At 37.5% G+C, this 12,173-nt stretch overlaps 1 protein-coding gene across 4 annotated transcripts; it reads right to left on the bottom strand.

Annotated features, from left to right (window-relative positions):
• Positions 1–1,481: 1,481 nt before the first annotated feature.
• On the bottom strand, positions 1,482–12,124 carry HNRNPC (heterogeneous nuclear ribonucleoprotein C). 4 transcript variants are annotated; one of them, XM_072415209.1, is made up of 10 exons: positions 11,982–12,124; positions 7,642–7,671; positions 7,034–7,143; positions 5,466–5,732; positions 5,180–5,258; positions 4,943–4,990; positions 4,690–4,844; positions 4,233–4,343; positions 3,437–3,573; positions 1,482–1,743 (listed from the first exon to the last, which is right to left on the bottom strand). In XM_072415209.1, the coding sequence occupies exons 4-10, from the start codon at positions 5,704–5,706 to the stop codon at positions 1,663–1,665; spliced, it is 852 nt and encodes a 283-aa protein (XP_072271310.1). In that variant the 5' UTR covers positions 5,707–5,732; positions 7,034–7,143; positions 7,642–7,671; positions 11,982–12,124; the 3' UTR covers positions 1,482–1,662. The 4 variants fall into 4 exon arrangements, with proteins under 4 accessions (XP_072271310.1, XP_072271311.1, XP_072271309.1 ...); XM_072415210.1 differs by lacking the exon at positions 7,034–7,143 and adding an exon at positions 7,973–8,212 and having other exon boundaries at positions 11,982–12,121; XM_072415208.1 differs by lacking the exon at positions 7,034–7,143.
• Between the last annotated feature and the right edge of the window lie 49 nt (positions 12,125–12,173).

Below are 12,173 nucleotides of genomic sequence, written 5' to 3'. Positions count from 1 at the left end.
CAGTGAGGGATCGCAGGGCACTAGTGGTGCTGGCCCACCCTTATTATGAATTGCAGTAGCCAGGTGCAATTCATATAAAGAAATCTTTCGGGGGCAAAAAAAATAAAATAAAAGGATGTGCCAGGCCAGTTTGACACCCCTGCTTTAGACCCTCAGATCTTCCTGGTAGTTTTTTTCCACATCTCTCAGGTTTTGGTTGCCATAGCCTAATATTCCCATTTTCTTTACACAAATTTTATAATGTGCATGTATTGATTTGGTATAGAATGTTCCTAATGGATTGGATTGTAATGGAAAAAAGCTATAATAAGGATTTTGCACTTTAATTCAATTTTTTTTTTTTTTTTTAACACATTGCTATTTTGATCACAACTGTACAAAAAAGGCTACATTTTCCCTTAATCATCAATTAAATTAATGAATACCCCCAAGATTACCTGACTTCAGGCTTGAGTTCTTAACAGAGAACTTACTTATTATTTAAATACTTTTGCTAAAATAAGTGTAAACTGTACAGCTTTATCAATTTTACTAGTACACTGTGGCAGATTTCCAACACCTGACTTTTTTTTTTTTACTTCAGTTTGGTTGTGGATAAATCAGACATGATGTTAGACATATATAATACATAAGTTCTATCATGTAAATAAACACATACACGTGGAGTTCTGGTGATTACTATCTGGGGAAAACATTCAGAAGGACAGTACCATACATATATACAGTGTGTGGAGTGTTTTGTCTATACAATTACTGACCAAATGGTCAAGCACAAAATGGCAGTGGATTTATTTGTGTGTTCTAGGTCCAAGATTAAGAATGAATATTACAGCAGTGCCTAGGTATTGACTTGTAAATTTGCAAGTACTTGCATTTAATGCAGAACTAAAAACTTTTGTTGGCATGGATGGGCCCTTGCGATAAAAAGCAGAAGGTATGATCATGGCACACACTTACCTGCAGCAATAACAAGCTTAACACAATTCTCTTAAGCCATTGGGCAGCCAGTGATGGTGCAACTCCTGCCAGGGAAAGGTTTTTTTTGTGTTTCTCTGTCAAAAAAAAAAAAAAAAACTATGCTCCTGGTGACTTTTCTTCTCACAATTCCACTACATGGCAAGGCTATAGATAGATCAGCCATGATACCGGAGAAACAACTACTGTCAAAAGAAAAGGGACACTATTTCCACACTAATAAATGTTTTAGTAATGACCTAACAGGTTGTATCTGCTTAAACAAACATTCAGACACACTTAGGGCATAATGTATGACTACACCTAATTTCTGAATAAAGATATAATCTTTATTAACACAAAACTAAAAATTTAAAGCATGATCTTTCATTTGATAAAAAAACCTGTCAACAAATTGAAAGTTTAAATACACAGGACACCCTTATTGTCTTCTACTGATGCAATGAACTGCATTCAACTAAAATGCTGTAAAATTTATAGATAAGGCAAAAAGACTGCAAGACAGGTAAAAACAATACACTTTTATTCTAGAAGTCGCAAATAGGTATCAAAATGAAGAGGCGGCAGAGGAAATGCAGAGCGCATAATAAACAGGCTTAAAGAGCTGATGGTGTGGAGGATGTAAAGGGTGTAGCTATGAGCCAACTATAAACAATAGGCGGGAAAAAATTATAGGGAACAAAACACTTAAGAGTCGTCTTCATTTGCACTGTCCCCTTCATCTTCTCCCTCTTCTGTTTCTTTATCACCATCTTTGATTTCTTCAAGCTGATTGACAAGCAAAATAAAATAAGCATTAAATTTCATACATTTGACAAGAAAATAAATTTAGAAAATGAAAACACATTTTAGATATTTAGAAAATGCTTCTCTAAGAAATACAGTTTCAATGAAAACCTAAATTGTATTTTTAAATCGTAAGCAAGGTTACATCTACAGCATTAGTTTAAGTCTCTGTCCCTTAATCTACTCTTGGTAGGTTACTCTTGCCACTGACCACAAATATCGATAAGTACAAGTATCGATGTATAAAAGGCATACACCTTCTAGGAGTTAGTACAAAAATTATATCTACAAACCACACTGACTACTTCTGTACCATACCCTGGAATCATTTTGTTGGGAGCCAAATGGATTAGAAAGCTAAAAAAGTAACTTAGGAACTTATCACTAATTACCTTAGTTATATACTATAAATATTTGGACAGACAACATTTTTCTAATTTTGGTTCTGTACATTACCACAATTAATTTTAGATGCAGTTGAACTGCAGACTTTCAGCTTTAATTCAGTGGGTTGAACAAAAAGATTGCATAAAAATGTGAGGAACTAAGACTTTTTTTTACCACAATCACTTCATTTCAGGGGCTCAAAAGTAATTGGACAATTGACTCAAAGGCTATTTCATGGGCAGGTGTGGGCAATTCCTGCGTTATGTGTTTATCAACTAAGCAGATAATAGGCCTGGATTTGATTTGGGGGGGGTGCGCACTTGTATTTGGAAGATTTTGACAACATGTTGTCAAAGGAGCTCTCCATGCAGGTGAAACAAGCCATCCTTAAGCTGCAAAAACAGAAAAAACCCATCCGAGAAATTGCTACAATATTAGGAGTGGCAAAATCTACAGTTTGGTACATCATGAGAAAAAAACAAACCAATGGTGAACTTAGCAACGCCAAAAGAATGACACTGGGACACTAGTGTTTAACGATGATGTGACACAGGACAGAAGCAGCCGAATGAATTCTGAGGTGTTCAGAGACATACTGTCTGCTCAAATCCAGCTAAATGCAGTCACATTGATTGGGAGGCGTTTCATAATACAGATGGACAATGACCCAAAACATACAGCCAAATCAACCCAGGAGTTTATTAAAGCAAAGAAGTGGAATATACTTGAATAGCCAAGTCAGTCACCTGATCTGAACCCAATTGAGCATGCATGTCACTTGTTGGAAACTAAGCTTCAGGCAGAAAGGCCCACAAACAGCAACTGAAAGCAGTTGGAGTAAAGGCCTGTCAGAGCATTAAAAAGGAGGAAACCCAGCATCTGGTGATGTCCATGAGTTCAAGACTACGGGCTGTCATTGCCAGCAAAGGGTTTTCTACCAAGTATTACAATCGAACATTTTCAGCTTTATAATTTGTCCAATTTCTTTTGAGCCCCTGAAATGAAGAGATTGTGTTAAAAAAGAGCTTTAGTTCCTCACATTTTTATGCAATGTTTTTGTTCAACCCACTGAATTAAAGCTGAAAGTCTGCAGTTCAACTGCATCAGAGTTTTTTTAATTTAAAATAATTGTAGTAATGTACAGAATCAAAATTAGAAAAACGTTGTCTGTCCAAATACTTATGGACCTAACTGTATGTATATATATATCCCCCCCACCACAGTAAGGCCTTGATAAAAACTTCATTTCCTAATCAAATTTATTGTAGAGCTAAATTAAAGTGCTTACGGTGTCGTCTCCCTGATCATCGTCATCAAGTAGGTCGCCCTCTTCGGCAGAATCTCCTGCTTCTTCTGCAACAAGCTTAACATTTGACTCTTCTTTCTTTAAAGAACTGCCACTCTGCTCTTCATCCGCTTTTGTATCTATAAAAAGTAATCACGGCATCGTTAACTATTCCAAGCAAAATTCAGACCAGTAAAACGGCACAAAGTAACCCTGCAATGCCAAATAGGTGAGTTAAAACATTTGACCTCACTTGCAAAATATCAGCCGTTTCACTATTTTCTAAGTTAGCAACTAAAAAGCATGCAGATTTATAGCTCAAAGTCCTTATCCTGCATACAATTTACTAAATCAATAAGGTCAGTATATTTCAGGGAGGCAACCAGCCTTTTTAGCAAATTAGCAGTCATGACTTAAAAGACTTTGAACCCATTTATCTGTACATACTGAGAAGTGTATAATCAAGGTTTAAAGGGTTCTGCTAGGGACGCCTTATTGCCAATTAAGACGTCACTGGCGAATGACATGCTCTGTGTCTTTCAACAATGGATGTCAAGTAACAACTTCGTCACTTGCACTGCAGTGAAAACAAAAAAACAGGACAATATTAGTGCATACCTACAGCCCTTCAATAAACATGGATGCCATTAAAAAATAAATACATGAGAATCAAAACAGAAGCCATTTAGGAGGTAAAAATAGAATGCCCTTCTTTCAAAAACTGTTGGCTTTCAAGCTTTTGCAGAAATTTCCAATTCAAAATTATTGAAAGATGATTACATATAACCAATCAAATCACCTTGTTTAGACTGTTCACGCTCAATTCGCTCTAAGCTTTCCAGAAGAGAGTCTACTCTCTGCTTGATCTGACTGAGTTCCTTTTTAATTGTCTGAAGATCATCTCCCTTCACTAGACAAAAAAAAGAAAAGAAAAAAAAAAATTAATCTTACAACTACAAAAAAGGCATTTGTGTCCTGTACTATTATCAGAACCGAGAGTAATTTAGCAACAGGTAATCAATACAATAGTACAAACAAATTAATAACTTTAAAAGAGACAGAAATATATATTTATCTACATCATTATATATCAAGAGACAAAACACATTTAGTTATCTTTATATCATTTACCCGTACAATATTAAAGATACTAAAACAAAATGATGTGCATAAAATGAATATTAACAATAATAAATTAAAAAAATAAATAACACACACACACACACACACACACACAACCCCAAAAAACAACTTACATCTGCTAGACTTAGATGAACCCCCTCGCTGACCGCTCTTGGAATTGAAGCTCTTTCCACGACGGGAGGTGTTCCCAGAAACCCTCTGACGTTTTGAAGGTACAACAGCTCGAGCAATAGGTGGTGGTGGTGGTGGTACTCTGGCTGCAGAATAGCTACAAAAAAAAAAAAAAAAAAATAGGAAAAGAAACATTTAACATTAGCATCATTTGAAGACGTTCAGCTTTTACTCAGTTTATTGGTATATATTTACCTGTCATAGTAGTCTCGCTGAAAATCATAGTCCAGGTCAAATGAAGATCTAGTGTAAAGAACGGGGAATGTTAAACTGCTGTTATAGAACGGAATGCAAAGGGGACATGGCATGCATATTGACTGGAATATTTACAGTGAACATGTAAACAAAATATTACAGTGTTTTGGACACTACTGTGTTCATAAAACAAGTAGTTTATGTTGTTCAAGCCATTTATTTTAAAAATGTTCTCACCCATACATATCTGCTGCTGATCGTTTGATTGCTCCTCCCTTTGTTCTGTTTGCTTTGGGCTCAGCGGCCAGGTTAATATCTAAAATGAAAGCAGGTTAGATGGGGGGAAAAAAAATTAAGTGTACATGTTAGGTAAGATACAAACAATTCAAACAATACATTTGTTTGCAGTAAAATGTACTCAAAAATAAAAGAATGAACCCATTTTAAGAAGAACTAAAATCCCTAAATTTGGGTAATTTGAACTTTAGATTTACTTCACAAACAATCTTTTTTAGCCCCTTACCCAAGACTTGCCCAGCTATCATGCGTCCATCTTCTCCCGCTACAGCTGTACGGGCAGTGCGCTCGTTGCTGTACTGTACAAATGCATAACCCTTGTGAACGGAGCAGCCCACAATTTTGCCATATTTAGAAAAGATTGCTTCTACATCTGCTTTCTTCACCACTAACGTGTTTAGGTTCCCAATAAACACTCGGGAGTTCATAGAACGGGGGTCTGTTTTATTAGTGATGTTGCTTGCCATCCTGCAATGCCCTAAACAAAGACAACCTAGAGGAAAAGGACAAACTATTATGAAACATAAGAAACAGCACCATGAAAAAGCACAAGGCTAAAACAGTTATAACCTTTATGATGATGCCCGTTATGTACAGAATATGTAGTTATGCTAGTTTAAAGAACCTTATTAACCCTGGGTATATTGCAGGAGGTAAGTGTCTGTAAAGCTAAAAACATTCTTTAGAGTTCTACATAGAACTCGAGAGGGTTAGAACCTGTATTAAATTTTTATTACTGTGTGCCCACTGGAGAAAAAACACTCTCCATTAGTTTTGGTCACTATTCTCACCAACTAAGTAAAAATTAACATTTCAGTGGTCACAAGAAGAGGTGAAGGGAATCTTTCAATGATCACACCTATTCCGGTGACTACAGTCTGAATGGGATTGAGGATTATATTTTGGCTACGGATATTTTTTTTTTACAATCCTGTACTCTAGGTTGTTGTAGGTTTTATCTAAGAATTTTCAAAGAATTACTTTAAATAAATTTGTCTCTGTGGAATTGAACACCTAGAAACTCCCCCCCTGCCATCCTCCCAATTTGCTTCAACATCTCACCTCTCTACCTCTATCATTTACAGGTGGATATGTGGTGCTAGCCTGAGAACAGACATTGAATTAAGGCCAAATCCCACATGACAAACTGCAAATGCTGAGAAAAAGAGGGAGTTTTGCATGACAAGTTATGGAGTGTAACCTGCCCATACTCTGATGCCCATTAGACAGAATACGCCATGGAATAATGAGAAAAGTTGCCATGGCAATACCTGTTTTGCTGAACATGCATTTCTGCGACGTTAACAAGACTTTAGTTTGGGAACTTGAATAGTAAACTTAGAAATAAAATTAAATAACATGCCTACAATTTTATAGAGCTGTCAAATATGAAGTAAAATAATTTCCTGCCAAGTATAAAAATACATTGTTACCCCATCTCTTACAAACTTTTACTAAAATTTATTTAGGTCTGCGGAGGCGACTGTGTGTCTTCCTCCTCTGCATCTTATATCTGAACTGAAAAGAAAGCAATACCACACGTTTGAGCTGAGCTGAACTAAGCCCATCCATTCAGATATACTACTGCATGTGGGGTACAATCATATTGAACAAAACAAAGTGATAAATGTTTTCACTTGCAGCAGTAATGCAAAAAAAATAAATAAATAAAAAAAAAAAAAAAGATTTTGATGGTCCTGGCACAGCTAGCATATAGCAACCTGGTATTGCTTTACACAACAATGTATACAAGGAGCTAAGTGTGGTATATTTTACCTTAATAACCAGCCTTACCATGCGCCAGAAGAATGGAATGCCAGAGGTCTTGCTCCCTTCTTTGATGCTGGTTGTCAGCGATGGGGCAAAGGCATGGGATGTGGAATGGGGAGGGACAGGGAAGGGGCCTAAATGAAGGGACATTTGCTGGTAACTGCCAAAAATTCCACTGCCCACAAGTGGTAATGCACAGTAGGAAAACATTGCAAAGGGTTCCAACAGTATCACTTTCACCAATATCAAAACCTGTTCAGTTAAATGCAGTATAATTCTAGCTTTAAACAAAGCAAGAATACTGACATCTACACATAGCAATGAGGATAAAAAACTTTTATCCTGGACCAAAAATTATGGATTATGCATACTTGAAAAGGATAGAAAACTCTCCTTCCCAATCCAACCCCCACCAGGAAAAAAATGAAAAAAAAAAAAAAAAACATTGAGAAAAATCAGCATCAGTACCAACATTTATACATTTAAATATAAAAACTAAAAAAAAAACTAAATAAAAAATATCAGAAATACAGCAATGTTAAAAAGGAGACCAGTAAGGCAGGAAAATTGTTGAAAAAATAAAAATGAAAAAAAAAAACAATTTTTGAAAACACATGAAAAGCGAGACTTACTGTATTTGACGTTTCAAAAAAAATTCTTCGCTGTGAAAAAAAAAAAAGGGGAAAAATTATGAAAATAATCCAAATCAGAAAAAAAAGTGTAGAGTACTTTTAAAAAGTCCATTTAAAAAAAAATCTAGATACTCTTAAAAAATGATGTAGCATGTCATATCAAAGTGTCATGTATCACCATCAGGTTACACACCCCAAAAATTCTGCATTGGAGGGATGGGAGAGGAAGGGTGGGGGGTGGGGAGGAGGTGAAAGGCCATGTATAGCACTTGACAAGTGCAGCATTTGAGCTCTGTATCAAATAAAAATAAAATTCAGAATAATGACTTGCCTGCTAAAAAGACTATTTTAGAGGTTGGTAGGCTCTTGGTGTTCAGCACAACCTCACTGTTAATAATGAGATAATGTGGGTTCCTCTGACGTAAAAATAACTAAACTACTACTTGTGCACTTTGAAAGATTATTCTAGAGGAAAATAATGAAGGGCAAGGAGAGTGGATGTTCTTCAAGTTCAGCCAGAACAGGGCAGGGAAGGATGGGGAGAATTTGGAGAACTGCTCAGATCTCTGTCCTGTGGAAAGGAGAAGGGGAGAATAGTTTCAGATTCAGGGAAATTGGAATGAGGAGTACTGGGGTAGGAGAAAAAAAAGCCACCAAACAAACATGTAGCACTTCCACCACTCAATTGTGCAAACATTTTTCACCCAACTGTACTGTCTTTATTGCAGTTACTGTTACACTGACATAAAAGAACAGAACACAGAAGGTAAAGTGAACAGATTGCACATACATGCATGCACTATACCAAAGATAAGTTATAGTGCTACACAGCAGACCACACACACTATACATGTCACACTACTCAAATCTACAGGTTATTGTAAAAATGCTTTCTTAGCCCCTAACCCCTACTTGGAGTTAAATGAAGGGTCAAAACTTATTCAGGATACATTAGAACCCTGGTCAATGTTTCTCAACCAGGATTCCTCCAGAGGCGGTTAGGGTTTCCTTGAGCTATGAGCAATTTCTGACTGACAGGTTAACAGGTTAACAGACACCAATGATCTCTTGGGCTGTCTGTAAGGGCGACATCAGTGCTCACCCTCAGAAATTTTTTAAAGCTGTATAGTGCTTCCTGTAGTGAGCCAATTGTTCATTAACCACCCAAAAACTGCTTGCTGGTTCCTGAAAAGTGCCAGGTGGTACACCGGGGACTGGGGAGAACACTGGACATTCCTTCCACTGGGCCAATATAGTGTGAATATTTTGTTATTACTGCTAGGGGTTTCCAAAAACCTGAAATTTATTTCAAGGGTTTCCCCATGTTAAAAAGGACAAGAAACACTAATCTGAGATCTCAGGAAACAGGTTAAAGCTTTTGTCATTCAAGTCAAACTGGGTCTTTCATTTCATTTCTAAATGAAACTATATCAGAGTAAGCAAGACTCATAGGTCTGTTCCACCAAACCTGTGTGCTCAAAACTTGGGCATTTAGCAGTCCATTCATTTGACACAGATTTCTGATGAACCACATTCATACAGAAACGTAGTGCATTCTTGAGCTTTGAAAAATGAGGATCAAAATACATCTTAAGTTTTTATTGCTGAATACTCCTTATGAGGGTTCCCCAACTTTATTTGTCTTTGTGACAATTACCACAAAGTTAGCAAAAACCAAAAAAGTTCTCCTCATGGCAACAGGTAAGGAAAATCCTGGTAATCCTAGATATCCGATGCATCCCAGCTTCCCCTGGGGCTGCCTGGTCTGAATTGACTTCCGCCCAGCCAATCAAAATAGGCAAAGATTGAAAAAATTAAAAAATGGAAATGGCGCTGCTGAAATAAAATAGTGACACGTAGGTGCAATAAAAAAACTGCAATGAAGCAGGTAAGGTTATTTTATTGAAGAACTTGGCCTGTCCCTTCTGCAAAAGAGAACCTGCACAATTGCAATTTTTTTTTTTTTGTTTAGTTCCACAATAACCAAATGATAAAAATGCTTTGAATTATAATTTTTCAGTCAACATTTTGCCAAATATTGATCGGCCAATGGAAAAGCTTTTTAACGATTTAGAATTTTTTGTCTAATCATTCAAAATGAGCACATTCGATAATGGCTAGAATTATTATTTGTTTTTGGTTAGGGTTCACATTTTAAAGTGACAGTGTCTCTGTAAATCTATCACACCCCGCACTTTACTAATGGCCACCTCACAACTACAGTTTGAATTAGGAACCTAATATAGCCTGTATGTTGTTAAAATAAGGACCAACTTTGAAAAGAAATCGAGCAAAGCTAGTTTATATTTTAACGAACCACATACAAGCCAAATTTAAACACGAGTGGAAATAGTTGTAATGCAGTGCATAAGCACATCTGATCCATAAAACAGATTCTTTCCCACCACTTCCATCTATTTATGAGACCGATTACTTGCCGAGTTTATCTGGCCTTCAAAAATTGGAGGGCCATCTGATAAAAATCATGTCCTGCTGCTAATAAATATATATATATTTTGTCACAAATCCCTTTATCCCAAGTTGGTGCCCAAGGTATTTCTTCACAGTATGAAGCCGCACACAGATATAAAGAGAAGACAACAATGGAACCATTCACTGTAGCTCAAGGCTTGATATCTGTGAACACCTAGAAGTATAGCAGGAGCTGTACTAGACCAGGGAGGGGATGAGGAACCAGTTTATGGGGTTTGCAGGACAAGGACAATCCAATAAAGGACTTTTGGGGGTAAAGGGCAAACGTTTATAAAAAGCATGGTGCCCAGAGTGGAGCTTTAATGTAACGCCCATTAAAATGCTTGCTGCAGTACAACATTGTAAATCTAGTCAAAGGCCTGCAAGTTTTGTCCACAACCATGGAGCAGCCCAACTTTAAACGTCTGCATCATTACATGACAGATTAATCAGAAATTTAGAAACCCCTAACAGACATCACAGCAGGTACGCAGACCTGGAAAGCAGGCCCGTCTTACCACTGGAGGCCCTAAGAGAAATAAGGGACCGTTATACAAAATATATGTACATCAGAAACCAAAAACATCACTGGAAATATTAGAGCTATGAATAACCGCATAATTAGTCTGTGAGATGAGGAAAAAAAAAATAAAAAAAGCAACCAAAACCTAAAATGCAAAAGTTCATTCACAATGGTGTGCTGAAATAATATAAATGATGGCCATTGGTGAATGGCCATTCATTCCGACCAGTTGTACAGGGCACTGGGAAATGATCCCCAGGCTGTAATAAAGCAGAACTAATCCTAAAAAATTGTAAAGAGGCAGGTTCCTTATTACAAAGGGGACAGGCTGTCTCTTCCGCAATAAAACAAACTTAGGACAAACTTACCTGCCTGTTCACAAACTTCCCCAAAACGTACACAGACCTAACTGGGAGCTAGAAATGAATGAACTCCCCATGCCCCCGTGTGGAAGTTATAACATTATCACCTGGCCATCCTAATGAAGATGCCCAACACACAAAAGGAGGATTGGGTGAAGATGCTCATGCCAGCCAAGGAGCGAGGAGTTTTGTTAGAAAAAAAACTGATCAGGCAGGTAAAAGTTATTTTACTGCAGAGGAGACACGGCATATCCCTTCTACAATAAAGAAGCGGCCTGCTCACAGGGATTTCATTTATAAGTAGTTCTGCTTTAATACAAGCCAGGTTAGTGATGTACAGTGGGCTGTAGACATGTGTTTGCATGGTGCTGATAATTGTGCACAGATGAATGATGGAGAAGCCGATCTCTAGTGCTGGCTGCTGCTTGCTATAGCAACATGAAGACTTCCTGGACACAGCAGGGCCCAGTCACACTGAGGCATTATGGGTGCATGCATGGCTGAAACACAGGCAAGTAAAAGCTTCATCTGCATGGGATGCCTTGAATACAAGTTACATATTTCAACCACTTCTACTCATAGAAACAAAGCCACAGCAACAAAACTTAAAGAAAAATCACATGATGTAAACAAATGGAATAGCCCAGCAATGCACATCAATAGGCCATCGCAGGAGTTGTAAAAAGTCCATCAAAAATTGGTTTATGAAGTTTTGATTCCCATACTGGGTAAAATATGGCTTTTCTCTTTCCTTCGTGTACGTTTTAAAAAAAGAACAAAATAAAACAATCGATGCGATTTTTCCCCTAAGCCGTGCCGTATACCGAGATGATAAAACGTCGCCACAAGCTATAAACCCAACAGACTGACACGGGAGAAGCGCTCATGAGGTGGACCAGTACTATGTGTCGCAGGCGTTCAGGCCTTACTGCGGCCTCTCCCTAATTGGCCATTTTCACATTCTGCCGGCGCCGTCCACTTACCTCTTTTCTTCAGATTAAAAACCAATACTGCCGTAAATACGTGACGAAGCGAAAACGACAATAACAATTCTAAGGGAAACGGGGGATAAATAAACCAGGGAATACCAACTAAAGGACGATGACTTGAGCTCCGTCTTTAGCACAAAATGGCGGAGCGTAGACTTTCTCACTGCGCAGCTCAACGAAATATAG

This window comes from Pyxicephalus adspersus, chromosome 6, assembly GCF_032062135.1.
Source record: "Pyxicephalus adspersus chromosome 6, UCB_Pads_2.0, whole genome shotgun sequence".
Lineage (NCBI taxonomy): Eukaryota > Metazoa > Chordata > Amphibia > Anura > Pyxicephalidae > Pyxicephalus > Pyxicephalus adspersus.
Note: the sequence above shows the minus strand (reverse complement) of the source record. Positions and strands in the feature narration are given on the sequence as shown.

Coding starts and splice junctions, on each gene's coding strand:
- HNRNPC (XM_072415209.1), bottom strand. CDS start 5,706: ATGGCAAGCAACATCACTAATAAAACAGACCCCCGTTCTATGAACTCC. Junction 4,845..4,942: donor CAGCGAGACTACTATGACAG/GTAAATATATAC, acceptor TTTTTTTTGTAG/CTATTCTGCAGCCAGAGTAC. Junction 4,344..4,689: donor TTCATCTAAGTCTAGCAGAT/GTAAGTTGTTTT, acceptor TTTTTTGTCTAG/TGAAGGGAGATGATCTTCAG.